General features: G+C 49.1%; 1 protein-coding gene across 9 annotated transcripts in view; it reads left to right on the top strand.

Annotated features, from left to right (window-relative positions):
• The first annotated feature begins 177 nt into the window (after positions 1-177).
• Positions 178-20,305, top strand: part of dip2ca (disco-interacting protein 2 homolog Ca) — a 65,817-nt gene continuing 45,689 nt past the window's right edge. For all 9 annotated transcript variants that reach the window (XM_035525989.1, XM_035525988.1, XM_035525987.1 and 6 more), the window contains exon 1: positions 178-549. In XM_035525989.1, coding sequence (XP_035381882.1) covers positions 471-549 — 79 coding nt within the window. In that variant the 5' untranslated portion in view covers positions 178-470. The remainder of the gene's footprint in view (positions 550-20,305) is intronic.

The following is a 20,305-nucleotide window of genomic DNA, read 5'->3' as shown; positions in this document are numbered from 1 at the left end:
AATTAAGCATGGATATTTTATACTTTTTTAAAGACTCAAGCTCAAGGTCTGGGAATCATTTTATGAAAAGGAATTTGAAAATTCCAGTATGACCATATGGCTCCATTACCGAGACCAGGCGCCCCCTTGTGGCTGCAGGGGGAAATCAGGCGAGCCTTGCGTCATGCGAGGGTGACAGTGAAAGAGACAGGAGCCGCACACACATTGATCAGGCAGCCTCGCCGACGCACTGCCGACCTCCGCCGCTCTCCACACAGCACGCCGCCGAGGCTACCGCGGAGACGAGTGAGTTAGATATGACGGGGCTTCGCTGAGAGAGAACGTCCTATATACACTAGTGTTCCTCGATAGTTTGCTTGGACCACCATCTCCCGAGCCCTTATGCGCTGCTGCGGCGCGTAGAAAGGGCAGCGCTGAAAGACTCGCTTGAGAAAGAAGAAAGGACGAGAGTGGTTTAAAAAACACGGACAATGGCGGACCGCGATGCGCTGCCCCTTCCTTTGGAAGTGCGGGCCAGATTAGCTGAATTGGAGCTGGAGTTATCAGAAGGTAAGACTGTTACGGACTGTTTTCCACCCCCCCCCCCCCCCGCCGCCGAAATATGGTTGTCGTTGAGAGTACGTTAACTACCCTCGATACCTACCATACCACCCCAACCAACCAACCCACCCCAGATGTTGAAGGCAATTATTATTCTAAGACTCGAGGCTCTGCTGAATGTTGGTCATTTGTTCAGAAGGCGACGCTCAATCCGTAATTTCTACCGCAGCTCTTTGTTTGTCTGAAACCAGCTATGGGAATCTTGTTCATTCTTCGCTGTCCAATTGACCTTGAATAAACGACTCAAAGACTTCAGATTCTCCCTGGACTTTACGGAATGAATAAATCGCATTACCACCCCCCCTAGATCAACTGCCAAAATTCCGCAGCCTCCGCTACATTTACGGATTTAATTTGAAGCTAGGCTTGCTCGCAAAAATAACGGCGGCTAACGTCCTAGCTGCCGAGAACAGCGGTTTATTCAGATCAAGACGTTTGAGTTTCCTAACTTGCATTGATCCGCCATCCATTTTAATATCTCGAACAAGTGAGTCGCGCTGCAATCCCCAGGAGACGTAAAAACCCCTCCGGTTTCCCTTAGTGTGGCATTAATATGGCAGTGGCGATCGTGAAGCCCAAAGCGCATCGTCGCATTAATTCAACGGCGACCGTTGGTCTCTTGCTCTGTTTTAACGTCATCCGAATACTTGGAATGTTTTTTGTTTTGTTTTGTTTTGTTTTTAGCGTTGCACGCGACGTTGTACACAACGTGAAGATCTCGACCATTTAAGGTGATGAGGACTGGTGTGTGTGAGTGTGTGTGTGTGTGTGAGTGTGTGTGTGTGTGTGTGTGTGTGTGTGTGTGTGTGTGTGTGTGTGTGTGTGTGTGTGTGTGTGTGTCGTTGAACGGTTACGCTTCAGTGTCTCAAAGTTACTGTTTCGATCCGAGGCCCGAATCACCAGAGGACTTCGGTCAACCACCTCGTTTTGCTTCAGTAATTCCGTTATTTCTATACCGATCAGCTATTGATCAGGTATCAGACTGACCTGACGTGATTGTCAGCTGCTTATCGGATGATAGTTCATATTTCCCGTTGACCAGTTACGCGTGTATTGAGCCATCTTCAATACACCCCCCCCCCCTTTTGAAAATGTATTTAGTTATTTGTTTGTTTAATTGTTTGTATTTTTGTTATTTGTTTGCTTCCACATTTTCGCAGCCTTCACTGCACAAGCTTTGTTCCAGTGAGATTCATCAGACTACATTGCTGTAGTGTGACAAATCCACTTTAAATGTCAAACGATTTGAAATGATCATGCAAAATTCATAAAGTTGTTTGTTGATTGTAAAGAAAGATAGACGAGTCATAATTACACCATTTAAAAAAAAATCTAAAATAAATGATCAGTTTAAAGTCAGTAGAAGCCTGGTGCACCTTCATCGAATGTACTACGGTCATTGCTTGATATTATATGGTGACAAAAGCTCCCTTTGATAGTGATCCAAGTCCTTGAAAATTCCAAAGAAAAGGGATAACTATTAGGATATCCCATAGGTTTTTACCTGTGTGAGGTATTTTCCACCCGTGATATTCCTCAGAATCCGCTTATGTTCGGGCAAACGGCTAATAACTCATCTGCATATTTTGACAGCATGGTGGAACCATGATGTGTGTGTTTTTGAGAGCGATGCCTCATTAACCAGTGAGCAAGCTTGCGGCACAGCAGCCGGAGAGGTGCCTTAGGCTCGTGGAGGGAGCGCGGTTAGATGCAGCTGGAGTCTGAAGGTGCTCTTCGGCACTGTGCGGTATGTCCTGTGCACTGTGCGGTATGTCCTGCAGGATGCGAGGCCCTGTTTGCGGAGCGTCGCCTTGAGCCTTCCCGCAGCCTTTTTACCTCGCTTCTCCTGACACGCGCTCCTCTGCAGGCACATCTGGGCTTCATTTTGCACATCCTCTCAGGCCTCAGGCATCTGGCGCTCAGAACGCGTGGCCAGGCGGCCGCCTTAACCCCTTCCTCCCTCACGCCCTTCACCCAGCACGAGGTGACATGTCCGCGAATCACCTGTTCCACAACACTGACACACGCACACGGGATGTCTGGAAAAATCCATAGTGCTCTCTTTTTCTTAAATGAGGGAGAAGAGTTTCGAGAAGAGGTGGTAATTATCCGGTGGTTTGTAACGTCTATGTTGACGTAGCCTTACGTTCAAAGGTTAGGCTTTGTCTCTGAGCAAAGGAACAGCTGGCTGTGCACTTGTCGTAGAGTATACATTACACACCCAATCTGTGTACTGTGGCTACCAAAGAAGAGCATTTCAGTTTAATCTAGTGTTTGAACTGAATAAAGATATTTTGAGTTGCCCTTCAGTCTTCATTAGTTTTAATAAGCTTGTTTAGTGTTCATGTGCTCTGTCTCACTTTGTGATTGGCACATTGGAAAAATCAACTTTCCCTCTCCTTCAAGAACTTCTGTTTGTGTGATTATGTAAAGGAAATGGATAATTGCGAATCTCTGTCTCTAGCTTGTGATTGTAATAATTGCAGTTAACTAAGGTTACATATTTAATTTCACATTCATTTTGAATTCTGTCAGGCCGTACGAGCCCCTATGATTGGTCAGAACAGTCTATAGCAGCATCTGTGATTGGGGAATGGGCTGACATCAAAGTAGACTGACATCAAAGAACCTTCATGACTGCTGCTTCTTTGATTCATTTCATGTTCATTTACTGAATAGGAGTGCTCTTACCCAGGAATATCCAGTTTTTGTGGCATTTTTCTTTTTACAATTAATTACTGCTAATCCTTTGTTAATTATCTAGCTAGTTGTGTAGCCACATGCAAATTCACATTTTAGTTTGTCATTGTTGTGAATGTTTTTTTGCTTGGCTACCTTGCCCTGGCTTCTGTGAGAAGGTAGTTTCCTTAGTGACTGGAGATGCCACGCAATGCCGTGCACTCGTTTCATTCTGGCGGGTGTCGGCCCGAGGATTCGTGGACGTCCGTCCCTCCCTGGCTGCATGGCCAGGACCACTCAAGGTCCTTCCAAGTCACTCCTGTATTATTGACACAAGCACAGATGAGGCCTTTTGATCGCATATTTCATTGCTCACAGAATGGGTGGCTCCTTGAAAATAACTTGCGTCCCAATTGATCTGCGTCTCAAAGTACATGGTGCTGCACCGGATGTAAATCTCCACTTATATTGGATGCTACCCAGGGAGGATTGTTGACGTAGCCTAACAGACACTTGAGGACATCAGCAAATCCCCCTGTGTGTAGTACCAGAGCACCACCACCTGCTAGTCTAGTGCATTTCCCTATTGTACATTTCCCTATTGCAGATGAGCAGTGTTACTTTGTGGACAGCTAACCTTTCCTCTGCTCTATGGTTGATGGCTTGCTTTTGGTATCTGTGATTAATTCTGGGTTTTCTTTTTTTTTCCCCGCAAACAGCAGAATCACTGATTTACTTTATATTTCTTTATTTTTTCTGAACCACATCTTCAGACTTCACACCGAGTGTCCAAAACGAAGTAAATTAAATAGCTTTCTAGGGATAATGAGCTTACTGGTGTGACCTTAGACATACTTGCTTTAAGAAGGTTACCCCGTGGGACTAGACAGAAGAATCCTTTTGACCTACATTGGCTTTTAGGACTGAGTGCATGAGAAGAAATACTACTATTGAGGGGACTTTACAGTACTTAAACTATAGAATTATGAAATTCGACACAGGTATCTTGAGCAGATGCAAGGTTTTTGTGTGTGGGGTGGTAAGTCTTTATTTTTAGAAAGGGAGACGCTGGGGAATCTCTGACACATCACTCTGTACAACTGTATTAATTTTAGAATTCTCCATTCTTACAGAAGTCCAGTTACCTCTTCTTACTTCAAATCCTTTTTTACCCACTGTATAAACAAAGATGCCGGAATTTGGTTGTTTATACCTCTATGAGTGCTGGTAAGGACGCGTGTAAAATCCAGAGTTGTGGAAAAGCTCCAAGCTCATTTGCTTTAAGCAGGGCCTGTTCCGTCAGTGGCCCATAACCTATATAGTCTATATGAGCCTCGTTTCAAAATCTTTCTGCAGAGTTGGCACTTCTGTGGTAAACAGCAACAGCAGTGGACACATTGGCTGAGAAGGTGTGCTTCTGCAGCAGTATTCTGAGGGACCATTCCCGTTACCAAAAACACCTTGACCGAGTTTCCCACTCTGCTTCTTTTTCCTCTCAAACTGTGAAGAGAGTTTCTAATTCCAGATGGTCGCAGGGGTGTCACAAAGCTTTAAGCACATTAGGTACTCCTTTTTTTTTTTTTTTTGCTGACTATAATTTGTCGTGTAGGTGCACTCAGATTACTGATGGGAGTTGACAGGGAGTGGCAGCTTGGGCGTGGGGACGTGCGATATGGCGATCGGCAGCGCCTGGGGTTGAGTTGCTGCCGCTCCCTCCCTCCCAGCCTTGGGGGCAGGATCACAACTTTTGCTAAATGCCACGAAGGAGCGCTAAAGCTCACCAGACATGCGCTGCGTCTGCGGCGCCGAATTAGACGCTCTTAGAACTCCGTCGGATTCCGCCGGCAGCTCTCTTCAGCTGCCTGCGCTCTTTCAGACACTTAATTTATTCAGTTAATTTATTCATCTGGTTATCTTATTAATTCTCAAACTACTAGATCTTGCTAAGATGCGAGCAGAATTGCGTGTTTATGCTTTTCGGAGCGTAGCTGCAAGCCAAGGAGCAGATGCTAAGGCTCCTGCTTAAGACCCGATTTCCTCCCTGTATCCCTGTAGCCTGCAGTACTGGGAAGAGCACCTCCCATCTCAGGCCTCTTCGCTCTGTCGCACTGCCACCTGGACTACTGAACAGCCACAGGGGGAAAAAAGCCCCTCAGAACTGTCCAGAAGTACGAGCGTCGACGAAACTCAGATCTTCCACCTACGTACTCTGGGTCTTTTAAATCACAGCATTCACCAACAAAGATAAAACCAGCAAAGATAAAACATTTTGTCAGAGTAAAACAAAACAGTATTTAACCATGTCACATCAAGGGTTTTCTGGTATGTTTTCTATGTGTTGCACTCACACTATGCAACAATACAATCACAATATATGACTTTGTCCATTGCATTGACCTTCTTCTGCTGGACTTCTTTCCCTACCTGTCACTATTTGCTTACACTGTCTCCAGGAATGCATGCCTCCCAGACGCCTGGACTCCTTTTCCTGTGTGTGTGTGGGTTTGTTTAGACCTTCAGCGCCGTAGCCCAAAAGTTACTGGGCAGCTCCTTCAGCTGTTGATTGGCATGAAGGATTATGTCACCCCATCGACCTTCAAATGGCTTATTCTCATCTTTAATCCACTCACAGTAGTGTGTCGACACACTGACCTCAGTACGCAGAGGTGCGTACTCTTTGGTGCGTATACCATACAAAAGTGTCAAGAGTCATGGAAACATGACAGAATTCTTTTTGAGGACTTCCTGCTCGCCCGCTGCCGTCGGAGAAGCAGCCCGGCAGCACGCGGGTGGAGCAGCAGCCTTCAGCTCTCAGGTTTCCCCTCCCCCAACAGGACTCGGATTCCCCCCTCTGGAGGAAGACGTCTCTTTGTTATGGCTGCATGGGAGATACCTTAGGACGCCAAGCACCGCGATACCATCGCGACTTCAGTGTACCATGACACCGCAGGAAGAAGCCTCTGGGTCTCACACTGTCGTCTTCCTCTTTTCTTTAGTTTTTTTTGTCACAATGCATACTACCAGGCTCGCATCAGAACCATCGCCCAGCCAAAACGCCACTTGCATTATTGTGCATTACTGTCTTCGGTTATTAAAAGTGGCCAGTACCCCTTGGGGGAGGCAGTAAATAATTTTACACCTCGCTGACCTTTTCTTCGTCCTCTGCACGGAGAGTGTTTCTCACGCTGCGCGGAAACGTAACACGCTGTGTATTTCTGCTGCGTGACTTTGCGAGGAGACTGACTGAGTGCTGCAGCTGGAGCGGCACGTTTCACCAGGGGACCCAGCTGCTAGAGAGAAGGCTTGACTCAGGCCTCCTGACCACCCGCCTGTGTCTGGATCGCCCTGCTACAACTGATTAGCACCACAAAACGGTAATCAGGATACAACATTTTTGTATAAAACTGCATTATTTTCTTTGTGATCATGAAAATCTTTGTTGCAAGTTATCACACACTCGTTTATTACTACTGATTTATTGTGTATAGAGGAATAGATGAACATGAGCATAAAAGTGACTTTGCCACCAAAAACTTGACAAGGTCCAGCCTTTTCGCCCAGGCCTGCAGTCAGCTGCTTCCAGCCCAGGCCTGCACATCCTGAACATGGCCACCTTTGTGCCTGCAGCTCAGAACGCAGCGCGAGCTCGCCCCCCCCACAACCCCTCCGGCAGATTCGGCCGTCTGTCCGCCTGTCTGCCTGTCCGCTCACGCAAGAACGAAAAAAATCTAGGCTAAAGTAAATAGGAAAGGGAGACACCTGGCATCCTGTATGACATCATAATACTGGGCTGGGACTAGCACACACACCGAAGAATGTGATACAGGAATAGCCCTGTTCACAGTTAAATGTGTTACAACAGCTGCAAATGGCTCCCTCTCTTGCTGTTGTGTGTAGATGCGTCGGACTGGATTTAAGATCTTGCTGGTTGATTGTTTGTTTGTAATGATGCAGACCAATAGTACCAGAGAAGGAAAATACTGAAGTGCTTTTCACGGTCTCCTACAGACCAGAAAAAAAACAACCTCTCCTGACCACTGTAGTGGGGCTTATAGATTGATTTCCATCAGAGCTAAAAGCATGAGATGAAATTGTGGTCTAACTAATTTTTTGTCCAAGGACCTCACCTCACTATGTGAGTGTGCGCTGGAACTTTTTTGAAACAGAGTGGAATAAGGCACACTTTTTTACACAATTAAGCTTCATTTGTGTACAAGGTGGGATTTTTTTCTTGTATTTGCTTACTCCCTGTTCTAGAAAAGACCCAGTGTAGTGTAGCTGAAGTGTAAAGGTCTAAACAGAAGCATTTTTAACATATGCAAATTCTTCTCCACTTCGACTCTGCCTCCGCCCACACGCTCTTTCACTGCAGATGATTTCACTGCATACTTTAAGATGAAGGTCACAGGCATCCAGAGTTCCTTCACTCGTCGGCCTGTCACCATAAACAGTCTGCACGGACGCACGCGTGCCACATGTCCTGGCTGGTGTCCTGAAACCTCAAACTACACCCGATCCACTCTATGCCAGCCCCCTCCTCCAGACCTTCCTGACACCCTGCCCTGGACCCTGCTTATGTCCACACTGCAGTCTGGCTTCTCCCATCCCACTTGGGTTCAGTTGTTATGGCAGGATGTTCTGAATCTCCCAGTAGGCATGGTCCATGTGGCAAAAAACACATCATATTTTACTACGTAACCGACTTATTATGGAATCGGACATTAATTACTGTGTGAAGCTTTAAATATTTTGACACCATTTGTGGTGGTCACTACCCACCTCTAACTCCTGGACAGCACCCATGTTACGGAGGCCCCTCCCCCTGCAGCCTCCCGGTGGTCTCGGTGGGCCCTCACAGAACGGGGGACACCAGTGTACTCCATCTGCCTGCCTAGTTCTCACTTTACTGCTGGTGGCCATTTCTGTGAGGGGTATTATCAACCAGCCTCTTAAACGTAGAAGCACAAAGTCCATCCCAGCAGCCTGAAACCTCACCAACCTTCCTGTTTCCTGAGGCACCTTTTTTTCCCTCTCTGTATTGATTATACAGGATGCTCCACTCTAAGAGTGTCTGCTAGATTAAGAAAAGTAAAAATAAAAGTGAATCTCTCCGCTTTCCTCTGACACAAAGAAGGCCACATTCCAGTAGGTTTCCGCTGAAATCAGCTAGGCGGTCCGCTGTGATTGAGTTTAAACGCGTTGCTGGGGCAGCACTGACTCAGAGATCCGTACCGCATTTCCCATGACACTGCAGGATTCGTCCCTGAGCTGATGCGCGGTGGGTGCAGCAGTAAAGCATCACGTCTCGCGCTAGCAGGAAGACCAGTGGGAGACGTGAGGGAGGGGGACGTCAACGGCAGCTCCGTTCATCCGTCGCCCACCACCTGTTAGCATTGGCACCTCCATCATAGCGGCACGCTACTCACACACGTGATGTTTAGTGCTAGCCAAAGCAAACGGTTTGCCAGCTTTTGGTTGTTCAAAGAACTCTGTATGAGAGGGAGTCAGAGAGCGAGAGCGAGAGAGAGAGAGTTTGAGAGAGAGAGAGAGAGAGAGAGAGAGAGATGGAGAGAGAGAGATGGGGAGAGAGAGAGAGAGAGATGGAGAGAGAGAGAGAGAGATGGAGAGAGTGTCTGTCACCACTTTTGTTTGAGCAGCCCTTAGAGATCTTGTATTGCTCATGAATCAATACCTCTTTTCCATCCATCTCCCTCTTCAGAGCAATTGACTTAGCTTCTTTCTCTTCTTCTCATAATGATCGGAATGTTCACTGATTTCACTAACAAATAAACATGAATTACCCAAGCAAAGCTTGGTTTTTAACTTGGCTTTTAACTTTTATCACTAAAGTGTGCAAATTAGTTTAATAATTGTGTAGCCGACATGTGCGAGACCTCAGTTCCGTCAGGGTGTTTTTCAATGGATTTATAAGATGTGAGTCATGGTCAGTGTTGCTATTGCACTGTTCACCTTTCCAGTGGGAAGAACCATTCCAGTGGGAAGAAGCATTCCATTGAGAAAGCATGGTTCTGGTGGGAAGCAGGTTTTGTATTGATTGAAGTCAGTGGGTACAGGCCATTTGTGTTAAGTGCCAGAGTAACGGGACCAGTGTTTAAACTAGTGGGAAACTGATATGGATTTTAAGCCAACTGGAATTTGATATGGCCACGAAGAGAAGGTATTCACACTATTTGCAGCATTTGAAATGGGGCTGTCGAGCTGAGCCTGTTTCTGGGTGCGACGCCTGCCCTGTTTTAGCTGTTCCCCACTACAAATGAAGCCATACACAGCAAAGAAAACATGGAAAAACAAGACTGCGTTCTCCAGGTTTATATCAGCAGCAGATTCCAGAGTGCAAGAACAACGATCACTTTCATCCCAAATTTATAGAGGGAAAGACGTAGGATAGAATCTTTCTGCACAAACAAAAGTGTGTGTGTGTGTGTTTGTGTGTGGGGAGTGGGGGTGATGGTTGGATGATGCTCGCTGTTTTCGATTTCACATTCCCCATGTGGGAAAGAATGTGGCTGTCTGTGTTTTGGATCCTACACAATGTGTCGTTTAATCGCTGGTAATGGTAGAGCTTTGCTTTTCACTCCACGGCACCTCCGTGAGAGGGCACACGGGTGCGGAAAGAGGTGAGGCAGGATGGAGCGTTAGTGTGGCCGCACCACGAAGGGTCATGTGAAATGTTGGTGTGGCTCTATAGTCTAAAGGAATGAAGGAAGGAATTCGCGCCCTCCGAGATACTGTGTGACAGATGCTGATAGGCTCTTGTTCGGGTCCTTATCCAAACCCTCATCACAACTACCCAGCACCCCCAAACCCCCCCCGCATGAGGCTTGGCTGAGAATGCTGAAAGAATCTGATGGGAGAGGTATCACAGCGGATCAACATGCTACATGCACACACGCGCACACACACACACACACACACACACACACACACAGTGAGAGACAGACAGGGAGGGGAAGAGAAAAAGAGGCACATGAGTCACAGAATGCCGCCTGCAGTTTGTGTGTGCACTCTCTGGACGCAGTGCCTCGCCTTATTATTCGGCCCAAGGCCTCATCTCGGTGACACAGTGGCCGCATTAAGGCCGGTGCATGACAATGCGCTCTATTCAGAGGCTGTCTCTGTGCAGGCCCTTTTTAGAGCCCAGGAGGCTCTGAAGGCTCGGCTATGAGGGCACACCGGGCTCCGCACAATCCCACCCAGCGCCGGCATCCTGCAGCCCCGACTCCAGCCACGGAGCTCCGCTCTGCTGCACATGTTGCAGGGGATCCAGGTTGTGACCCATTTTCTGGTTTTGCTGGAGCTCACGTCTCCTGGGGCGGTCGGGGCAAGTGTGACTTGTTGTGTGACCAAACACGATGGGCTTTGCTGGCGCGTCTGAGGGTTATTTCGTACTTTCTGTGCGGGTGTCTCGGTCAGTGCACGCGCTTGATGGGTATCCCGCGTCTCCACTCTCGCTGGTGCTGTTTCCAGGATTGCAGCTGCCCCTCTCTAACGGCCGACTGAGCGTGGGCGACGGCAGCCTCCCCGTCCCAGCCCAGCTCGCGGTTTCCCGTCTCTGGCAGCTCCAGTAAACGGAGGGCTGTTTGATCTCGCGCTGTTGGCGCCGTGACGAGCCCTGTGCGTAATTAAGGGGCTCGTACAATTTGGCGTAACACGGGGCACTTTCATCTTCTGCTTTATCGCGGCACCGGGGCTTGGGAAGAGGGCTGCCTGCCTGGCGGCCGAGATAAAGGCCCAACGATGCTCCGTATCGGCCCAGGCCGATCCACAGCGCCGCACACCCTGCTTTTATCCACACACACACATATGATGTCTTTCTAATGGAATGAAGTACTCACTCCCACCCACACCCACCTACCCGCCCACCACCACCCTTTCTATGTTCTCTCAGTGGCCGTATGTGTCCCGGGCGGCTACCTATGCAGCTGTCTCCATGCTGGCATGGCCTGCCAAGGGGCGAGGGCAGTTTTGCTTTGGTCTGTTCCACAATATGTCTCTTGGAGGAGTTTTTTGTTTTTTTCCAAAAATGGAGGGCCCCTTCGGGGATTTTAATTAGTTTCGCTGTAACCGGTCGCCTCGTGTTTTAATAATCCCACCAAACTGCACTGATTCGGACTGTGGCAGGCGGGCACTGACAGGTGCTGGCCGGCGCCGCTGACAGACTCTGGCATTCTGTACACGGCTTGGTGAGGAGCCTCGGTCCTGCCGCAGGATTTTGGGTCGAGGAGGCACAACCCAGCCCCTCTGCAGTTGCCTCAAAGGCTCCGCCCACTTACCTCCTGCTACCCCGCCCCCCGCCTCACCCTCTGGCGCCGCGCTGACAGTCTGACAGTTTGACCCTGTGCAGCCTCCGTATCTCAGGAAGAATAGCAGCAGCTTAACTTGACTCCAAAGTCTCCTCATGGCCAGAGCCGTCTCCACACCAAAGGCCTCTCAAAATACACCGATATGGGGTTTCAAACAAAAGCCCCCTTTCTCAGTAGGTAACAGTAGTATATTGTGGTCTCCCCCCTTTTTTTACTGTTTCTTCTATTTGTCTGTATAAGTGATCCTTTCCTTTGAGCCCATCAGCCAATCCTGAGTCTCAAAAAGGTATCTATAGCTGCTCTGTCACGGCTAGTAGCCACAGCAGCTCAGCAGGGCTCCTGCCGAAGAGAAAGATGGCAGGTCTGAGCCGTGGATTACGGGATGTCGCAGGCGTTAACGTGATGCCTTGACCCTGGCCTAGGCTGATATTTAACCTGGGGGTTAGTCAGCCTCCCCCACGGCGCCCCACCAGTGGCCAAATGTGGACCCTTATAGTGCACCAGTGTGGCTCCTCCATGTAGGGTGGAACCATACAAGTATGTTGTATTCTTCCCCAGTTTTTTTCACGTGAGCTATGTGCTCAAAGTGTGTGACGGATATTCCATTCTGGTTCACGTGAGCTGTGTGCTCTAACCGTGTGATTTAAATAGCCCAGTTTTCAGCCCTTCCTGCCTGGCCGCTGGCGTTAACCAGCGTGCCTGCTGGGAGGTCACGTCAGTGAAGACGATGAGGTTTAAAGCAAAGGTGTTTCTCACCGACGCGCGCGTGCGCACACACACACACACACACACACACACACACACACACACACACACACACACACACACACACACACACACAGAAATGCACAGTCATTTTTGCACACATGGGTTGTTAGTGTGTAATGTGTGTGCTAAAAGGCCCTTTCTCCAGTGCTCACAAAGCAGTAAGGAGGGATAGAGTTACTGCTCCTGCTCCCTCCAGCACGCTCCGCCCTCCAACAACCGCCTCGCTCTTTCTCGTCTCTCCCTCTCTCCCCTCCTAATGCGTTCTGTCTGCCTGCGCCGTCTTCCTTTTTCTCTCATTTTGCTCTCTCTGTTCCCCCCTTCTCTCTGTTTATTTTTTTCTGCATCCCTCACTTTCTTTTTTGCTGTGTCTCTCTTTTCTGTCCCTCCCTTTCTCCCTCTCTCCTCTTTGCCCTGTGCAGCCAGGCGTGGCTCTCTGCTCCCCTGGTGTTAGATTACTCTGTATGGCCACTCTGAGTGTGTGTGTGTGTGTGTGTGTGTGTGTGTGTGTGTGTGTGTGTGCGTGCGTGCGTGCATGTGCGTGCACGCGTATTATTGTCCAGCGTGAAAAATGTGTTTGCTAGCTGTGGGACTCTTCTGGAGCTGCTTTAAACCCAGTTTGCACTCCACACTCTCCCAGAATCCTCTGCAGTCTCAGCCCTGCGTGTGCCTAACACGTCCCCTGTGCAGATTTTCGTTTTGCATAACATTCATTTTCCACATCCAATGTTCACGAGCTCATTTTGGATTAGGGGTCTTATTGTAGGAGGTTAAGTAGAGGAATTTTAGTCTGTTAATTAGATTCCTAAACTTGTAGCTTTCACTGCATTAGTTATTGCAGTCCTTGAGAAAGGAAGAGACATACAGGACAGTAGAACACATACAGCTGTATTATGAGCTGTCTGCCTTACAGTATGGCTGTGGGAGTCTCTTTCATTACCTCTTTTAAGTGTGCAAAACCTCACTGCCAGATTGAGATGCAGCATCTGATGGCATGGGGTATCTGTCCAATCACGGGATGGTGAAGTGCTTTGGATGCCGGCGCACTGCTCACTTGCCCTGAGGGCCCATCCGCTCTCAGTGGAGCTGACGTAGTCGATCACAATGGAAGCCTGTGTCTGAGTTTGCATCCACCACACGGGGAACATTCCTGCACTTATTGGCTGTTTCAACCCCTCTATCGGGGGAGAGGGGGTGGCAGCCTGTGTGAGTGTGCTATATGTCATCTATAATTATTTCAGTACTAGCACCCCCTGTGAAACCCCCTGTTTCTGATTCATGGGATCAGATGGTTCTGAGACAGTTCTTGTATTCATTCAAATTTTTTTGGACTCATTCTAAGCAAGTGACATTTTCCTTTGTGCATGTGTTATATGTGTGTGTGTGAGCTATTACCCTTGTCTTCCGTGTGTGTCTCAGTGGAGGTTAGAGTGGGCCAGTGAATTGTGAAATGGACCCCTAAATCCTTTGCAGCTTGTTTTAGAAACAATGCGGTCCATCTGGACCCGAGAGACAGCGTCTCTGCTCTCTCAGCCTCGACACGGCCTTCCCCAGTAATCCCACAAGTCACGCTGGCCTGTTTATGGTCATGGATTCACAGGCACATGCAGGCAGAGCAGGCGAGAAGGAAGCTCTATGTCTCTGCTGGCCTCTGATGGCCGGTGAGGAGGAGACAGACCGTGCGTAGATCTGTTACGAAACAGCGGCCGAATGTGTGTACAGATCAGTGCGAACAAAAAGCTGTGTTTACATACGAGGGTTAACTGAATGTCTGTTTAGAATTTAGTGTTTGGTTTTATTATGAGAAAATTTAGCTTTTTATATTTTGAACTTGAAATAGTTTTGATCTGCCCCATGGTTTATAACAGGGCATGTATTAAATATGTGCAGCACCTCATCATTTCATGTGCATGTATAAATAAATGAGTGTTTGTTTCAAGTGGTCCACACAGTCAACCATAACTCAGAACCACCGCAGTCCAGAGCCACCGCAGTCCAGAGCCACCGCAGTCCAGAGCCACCGCAGTCCAAAGCCACCGTAGCCCAGAGCCACCGTAGCCCAGAGCCACCGCAGTCCAGAGCCACCGCAGTCCAGAGCCACCGTAGTCCAGAGCCACCGCAGTCCAGAGCCACCGCAGTCCAGAGCCACCGTAGCCCAGAGCCACCGCAGTCCAGAGCCACCGCAGTCCAGAGCCACCGCAGTCCAGAGCCACCGCAGTCCAGAGCCACCGTAGCCCAGAGCCACCGCAGCCCAGAGCCACCGCAGTCCAAAGCCACTGTAGCCCAGAGCCACTGTAGCCCAGAGCCACCGCAGTCCAGAGCCACCGCAGTCCAGAGCCACCGCAGTCCAGAGCCACCGTAGCCCAGAGCCACCGCAGCCCAGAGCCACCGCAGTCCAAAGCCACTGTAGCCCAGAGCCACTGTAGCCCAGAGCCACCGCAGTCCAGAGCCACCGCAGTCCAGAGCCACCGCAGCCCAGAGCCACCGTAGTCCAGAGGCATCTTAGCTTAGAGACACACATGCTCAATTCATTAGCACACAGCTGCAATGTTTATGAATGTAAATTTTAAAAAAAGGCCAATAATCAAGTTGATTAATTGTATAGATGAGATTAATGTGATTAATCTGATTTATGCACACACACATGCATGTACATATCTCTCTCTGTTTTTCTCTTCCTGTCATTTTGTTTTTTCTCTGTCATTTTGTTTTTCTCTCTCCATCTTTCCATCATGTTGTTTTCTTTCTCTCTCTCTCTCTCTCTCTCTCTCTCATCCCTCTGTTTTGTCCCTCTCTGTACTCTTTCTCTGTCATTGACATTAGGTTTCAAATCTGAAAATGAAAAATGGCTGCTGCCGCCTGTCTCCAGGAGACTAGTTGCTAGGCAACATCCTCCCTGTGCATTGGACTTTCTTGCGCGAGTGGAAGATGGTTTCTCCCTTAGGGTCGCGTGAGCGGAAATTCAGATGCAGCTTGCCTTCAACTCCCGTCGTGTGTCAGCTCGCGCACCGTGCTCAGACGAAGGCTCTCCACTCCCTCAGCTTAGGCTTCATTAAAAAACACACAGCTAATAGTCTAATAGTCTAGCAATCGCAAGACGTGTTGCTTAGCATGAAAACACTTGTTTAAATGCGTACTAGAAATGTTTTGTGGTTCTATTATTTGACTGGCTCATAGGAAAGCATCTCATAAATATATTTGGTTACCAAACTTGTTAAAAACATCCCTAGAAAAGGTTAAACCTGTATTGTATTATCACTGGACAGGTGTATTATAGTATAGCTCATTTGTGACTGGATTAGCATCTGTGGTATAATAATACCTCTATTATATTTGTTTAACTAAGGCGGTTGAATCCTTTCTTAATTCACCTTCAAACAGTCTGAGGGATTGTTGAATCTGGCTTGCACTGTGTTGAAAAAAGAGACCTAATACCTGCATGGGGACGGCGACACTACTGTGCTACAAGCATGAATGCAGAAAAGCGACACCACAGAGACACACGTTTGGCTCCACCTCCAAGGCTTTGACCTAAATACGAGCATTTGATTCATACAGGAGCCAGATAATGTAAACACAGGTTCTAAATGATCTTTTAATGGCGTTGTTAGTATTGATGTTTATATGGACAATTGTCATTTAAAACAGCATAATCACATAATGAAAAATGACTCTGCTGCCAGAGCCCCTGAGTCAAGCTAACATTAATCACTCTGGATTAGAACGCGGGAGCAAAATATTGAGGACGAAGTAGCTCTCAGCTTTAAATGGGAAATAACGAACACTTCCGCCTAGCTGACACTTGTGCGTAATTGTCGTGGGTGAGTCATGTTTCAGTCAGGACACGAGGCTGCTGGGTTGTTTAAGACTCTCCAATGCGGTGTCAGTGGTGAGAAAGAGCTTGCGTTGTCACCCCCGTCACAACATCCAAACGCTTAGTCACCTTGGAAACCGCTTGCCCAAAAAGAAATGAAAAGATGGCACCGGAAAACCGTCTGCGATGCCTCGATGGGCTCCATCAGCGACTGCTGCATCGGAGGGTCCTCGAGAGAAGCCAGAGACGCGATTGGCACGGGCGCCAGAGTGAGGGGGGATGGCGGCCGCGTGAGATTCAATGCCTAGGCTGGTTTGCATTCCTCATCGAGGGTGCCTGGCTCATAGCGGCGGCAGGGTGGCGCAGCCAGTGGAGTGGCGGCGGTAAGGAGGTGCCCAGTTACCCGGCTCGCCGGCCGCTGCACGAGAGCACCAGCAGCTATGGCAGCTCCGCTCTGGGACTGGGCACGCGGCTGCGAGCGCCGAGACTTCACGCAACAGGCCGTTTCTCTTTTTAGAACAGCGAGAGGCCGTGTTTCCTTTGCCATGGTAACAATGTGGGTGATAGTGGGTGATTGTGTGTGTGTGTGTGTGTGTGTGTGTGTGTGTGTGTGTGTGTGTGTGCGTGCTGAGAGACAGCCTGAGCTTGTAGCTCCTCCTCTTCCTCCACATCCTCCTCCTCCTCCTCTAAGAGACTCATTCATTAAAAATGCATCAGTGGTGTGTTTTTGCCTCTGAGTGCAGGCAGGGCCCAGCGCTTGTCTGCTGGACGGCGTCCACTTCTTTCTCCAGGGACGCATGACTGACCATGGTTTTCAGCAAAAGTGACTGGGAACCAGAGCATGGTGTTTCTTAGTGTGTCGAAGCAGAAGCGGCCGTGAGCGTCTGCCTGCGTTTGTGCGAGTGCATAAACGCATTTAGCCGCTTTCAGCTGTGTTTGATGGGGAGGACGTGAGGGCTTGTGTGAGGAGCTAGCAACTGGACCGTGTGGACACTGCAGCCAAAGCCCCAGAACCGGCCTCCCCCTCTCCTGCGACACAGCGCATCCTGGATCCTCCCGCTCTGTATGAGACCCTTTTCTTCTCCTCTGCGCCCTCGCAACCTTCCACCAGCCGCCGCTCCCGGGGCAGGACGCGGCCTCGCCTTCGCGCTTTCGGAAGACAGCGGAGAGGGCCTGGCCTGTGAGCCTTTGTGCCGCTTCCAGAGCAGCGAGGGCGGCGGGGCGCCAGGCCATCGCCAGGATTCCCGTTCTACGTTCTCCTGGGACTGAGGAAGGGGCCGGGCCCGGGCCCAGAGGGGGCGGGGTTTCCTGTGTGCCGAGGAGAGAGTCGGACGCGGCTGCTCGTGTCGTCTCTCTCAGGTCACCATCGCCACCACGGGACACGATTGTCGATTTATGCAGGAAGCAGAACGGCGGAAGAAAGATGAGGCTCACACGAGAGTAGCACGAAGGGGAGAACACAGCAGAACAGAGTGCAGCCCTAGCCAAGCCCTCTCCTGCATCCCCCCCCACACACGAGCACTCGTGCACTCCTCCGTCCCCCATTAGCATAATTAAATGTGCGCTCTGCCATCCTCTTCCAGTGACCGTCTCCTTGCTGTAGCTCCTATCCGAGCTCTCCTTTTTTCCTTCAGCAGAAACGTACGTGCTGCTGACCCGGAGGCCGAGCTTAACGTGAGGCTTCGCGTGCGACACCGGTGTCAGTCTGTTACCGACTTTAAACGGACCTGGCTGGTGGATTTTTTTTTCGCAGGACAGCCTGCCCCGCCCCCCGTCACACCAGGCACATGCACACGACTACCGCCTCTCTCCCGCCCTCGATTGCTATGGAAAGGAAATGGAGATTTATTCACAATGGCAGTTCCTGTACAGTTGCCAGAGAGAATTGTGTCATACATGTCAAGCCCAGGAAAAGTTAATGAAACCCATGTTTAAGGGGGGATGGGACAGGGTTTGGCGCTATAATTAATCATGATCTGTCACCCCTGAATGAGCGTGGTTGTAAAAATCCCATCAGCATCTACTTTTACCCATCATATTAACTTTCACTTTTACTGATACTGCAGACCTGTTTTGCATCTGTGCATGTGTAGCCTGCAGTGTGTTTTAAAGCGCGGCCACGGTGAGGTTGTGTTTAACCAGGCAAAGACATGGAAAACAAGTAAATGCAGTTAGCTTGCATCACACTGGCTGGGTAAGCAGCTGTGCCAACATGTGTAAGATACTTGTCTAAATACACTTTTAGATCGTATGCCTGTAGATGCGTAATTACTTGGGGTTGGCAAAGAAAAATGAAAGGGCAAGTAAAAGGCAAGATTCCCGAAAGGCGAGTTTTGAGAAACAGACTCGTTTTACTCGTTAATACATTCAAACCTATTAACCAACCATCCAATCGGTTTTGAGAAGCCAACAGCCGATCTGATATTTCCCGCCAGAGTGACGTGGCGTCAGGGTTTATGCGCTAGCGCTTTCAGAAGCCGTGAGCGTGGCCCCGTAGAGGGCAGGCTCCGGCCATGGTTGCGGGGCGAGGCGTCTCGAACTGCCTCCCGTCTGTCAGCCGGTCAAGCGCACGCCCTCTAGGAGGCACAGTCCCGCTGCCTGTTGCCGTGGTGACTCTTGCCCTTCCCCTTCCCCCCCACCACGCACTTGCCCCAGCTCGCCCGACTCTACCCAACAGCTCGACTGGCGATGGCTTTTGAAGGGGGCTCTAACGAGCTCTGCTGGGAATCGCCGCTCCACGGTTTCCCCTTGGCTAGGAGATGAGGAACCCACCTCCACCTCGCCTCCTTTTGAATGGGGTGTCACTGTCATGTGCACAGCCTGCGGTTCCGCTCAGGATCAAGTGTACTAAGTTGCGTGTTTAAAGTGTGAACACGATGTGGTCCTCTGTCCTGAAGACCTCTGGCATAACCTCTTTAAAAGATTTATACCATGTTGGATGTGGGAGTACAATAGCTTCCTGACTTGGACACACACCCAGACACACAGATATGAAGGATTATGTCTATATTGACCAAATCATTATTTGAACATTGTCTCCCTGACCCTGTTCCTGTAGTCTGCTGACTCTTCGTTATGTTCCCCCATGGCGTGTCTCTGTAAGGGTGTGTGTGTGTGTGTGTGTGTGTGTGTGTGTGTGTGTGTGTGTGTGGGTGTGTGTGCTTGCGTGATTGCAGAGGCCAGTCTGGCCCGTTTGGAGTGCGTCTGAGACATAAGTGACACTTTGGGATCATAGACGGTGTGGCCTGAGAAATGTGCCATGTTTAAATAATCCAGCAGCTCCAAAAACTGCAGCTCCTCAATAATGCATAGAGCCGTGCGAGGAGTGTGTGTAAGAGCGTCAGAGCCGGAGCACGTACGTACTCATAGACACACACACAAGCCCCTAGAGCCTCTCGCTGAAGAAAAATGGATCCTTCCCGCTGTGTTAATTTGTCTATGTCACTGGTGTGGGTCCTCTCAGGCCTGGGACTGTGGCCTGTGCAAGGCAGGAGGAGTGCTGCACTCCTCCCACACCACCCTGTGTGTGTGTGTGTGTGCGTGTGTGTGCGTGTGTGTGTGTGTGTGTGTTTGTGTGTGTGTGTGTGTGTGTGTGTGTGTGAGAGAAGGAGCCTGTGCTGATATGTTTGTGTTTGCATTTGTGTATGCATGTGTATGTACCTCTGTGTATGTATATATGTGGGTGTTTAAACACAAATGTGTGGTATTTATACATGGTTTAATATTCTATGCATGTGTGTGTGTTTGTGTGTGTCTATGTGTGCGTTTCAGTGTTTGTGCCTTTCAACACTGTATTGTTTATATGTGGTTTAATATGCTGTATGTTTGTGTGTGTGAGAAAATGTCTGTGTTGATATGTTTTTTTACATGTGTGTATGCTTGTGTTTGTGTCTGTGTGATTGTTTCAATGTGAGTATGTGGTGTCTATTCATGGTTTAATATTCTGTGTGTGTGAGTGCCTGAGTAAATGTGTATTCCAGTGTGTGTGTCTGTGTGTGTGCTTCAGTGTTTGTATCTTTGCAGACATTGCAACACGTGTCGTATGCATGGTTTAATATTCTGTGTGTGTGTGTGTGTGTGTGTGTGTGTGTGTGTGTGTGTGTGTGTGTGTGTGTGTGAGAGT

The sequence above is a fragment of the Electrophorus electricus genome, chromosome 5 (genome assembly GCF_013358815.1).
Source record: "Electrophorus electricus isolate fEleEle1 chromosome 5, fEleEle1.pri, whole genome shotgun sequence".
NCBI lineage: Eukaryota > Metazoa > Chordata > Actinopteri > Gymnotiformes > Gymnotidae > Electrophorus > Electrophorus electricus.
Note: the sequence above shows the minus strand (reverse complement) of the source record. Positions and strands in the feature narration are given on the sequence as shown.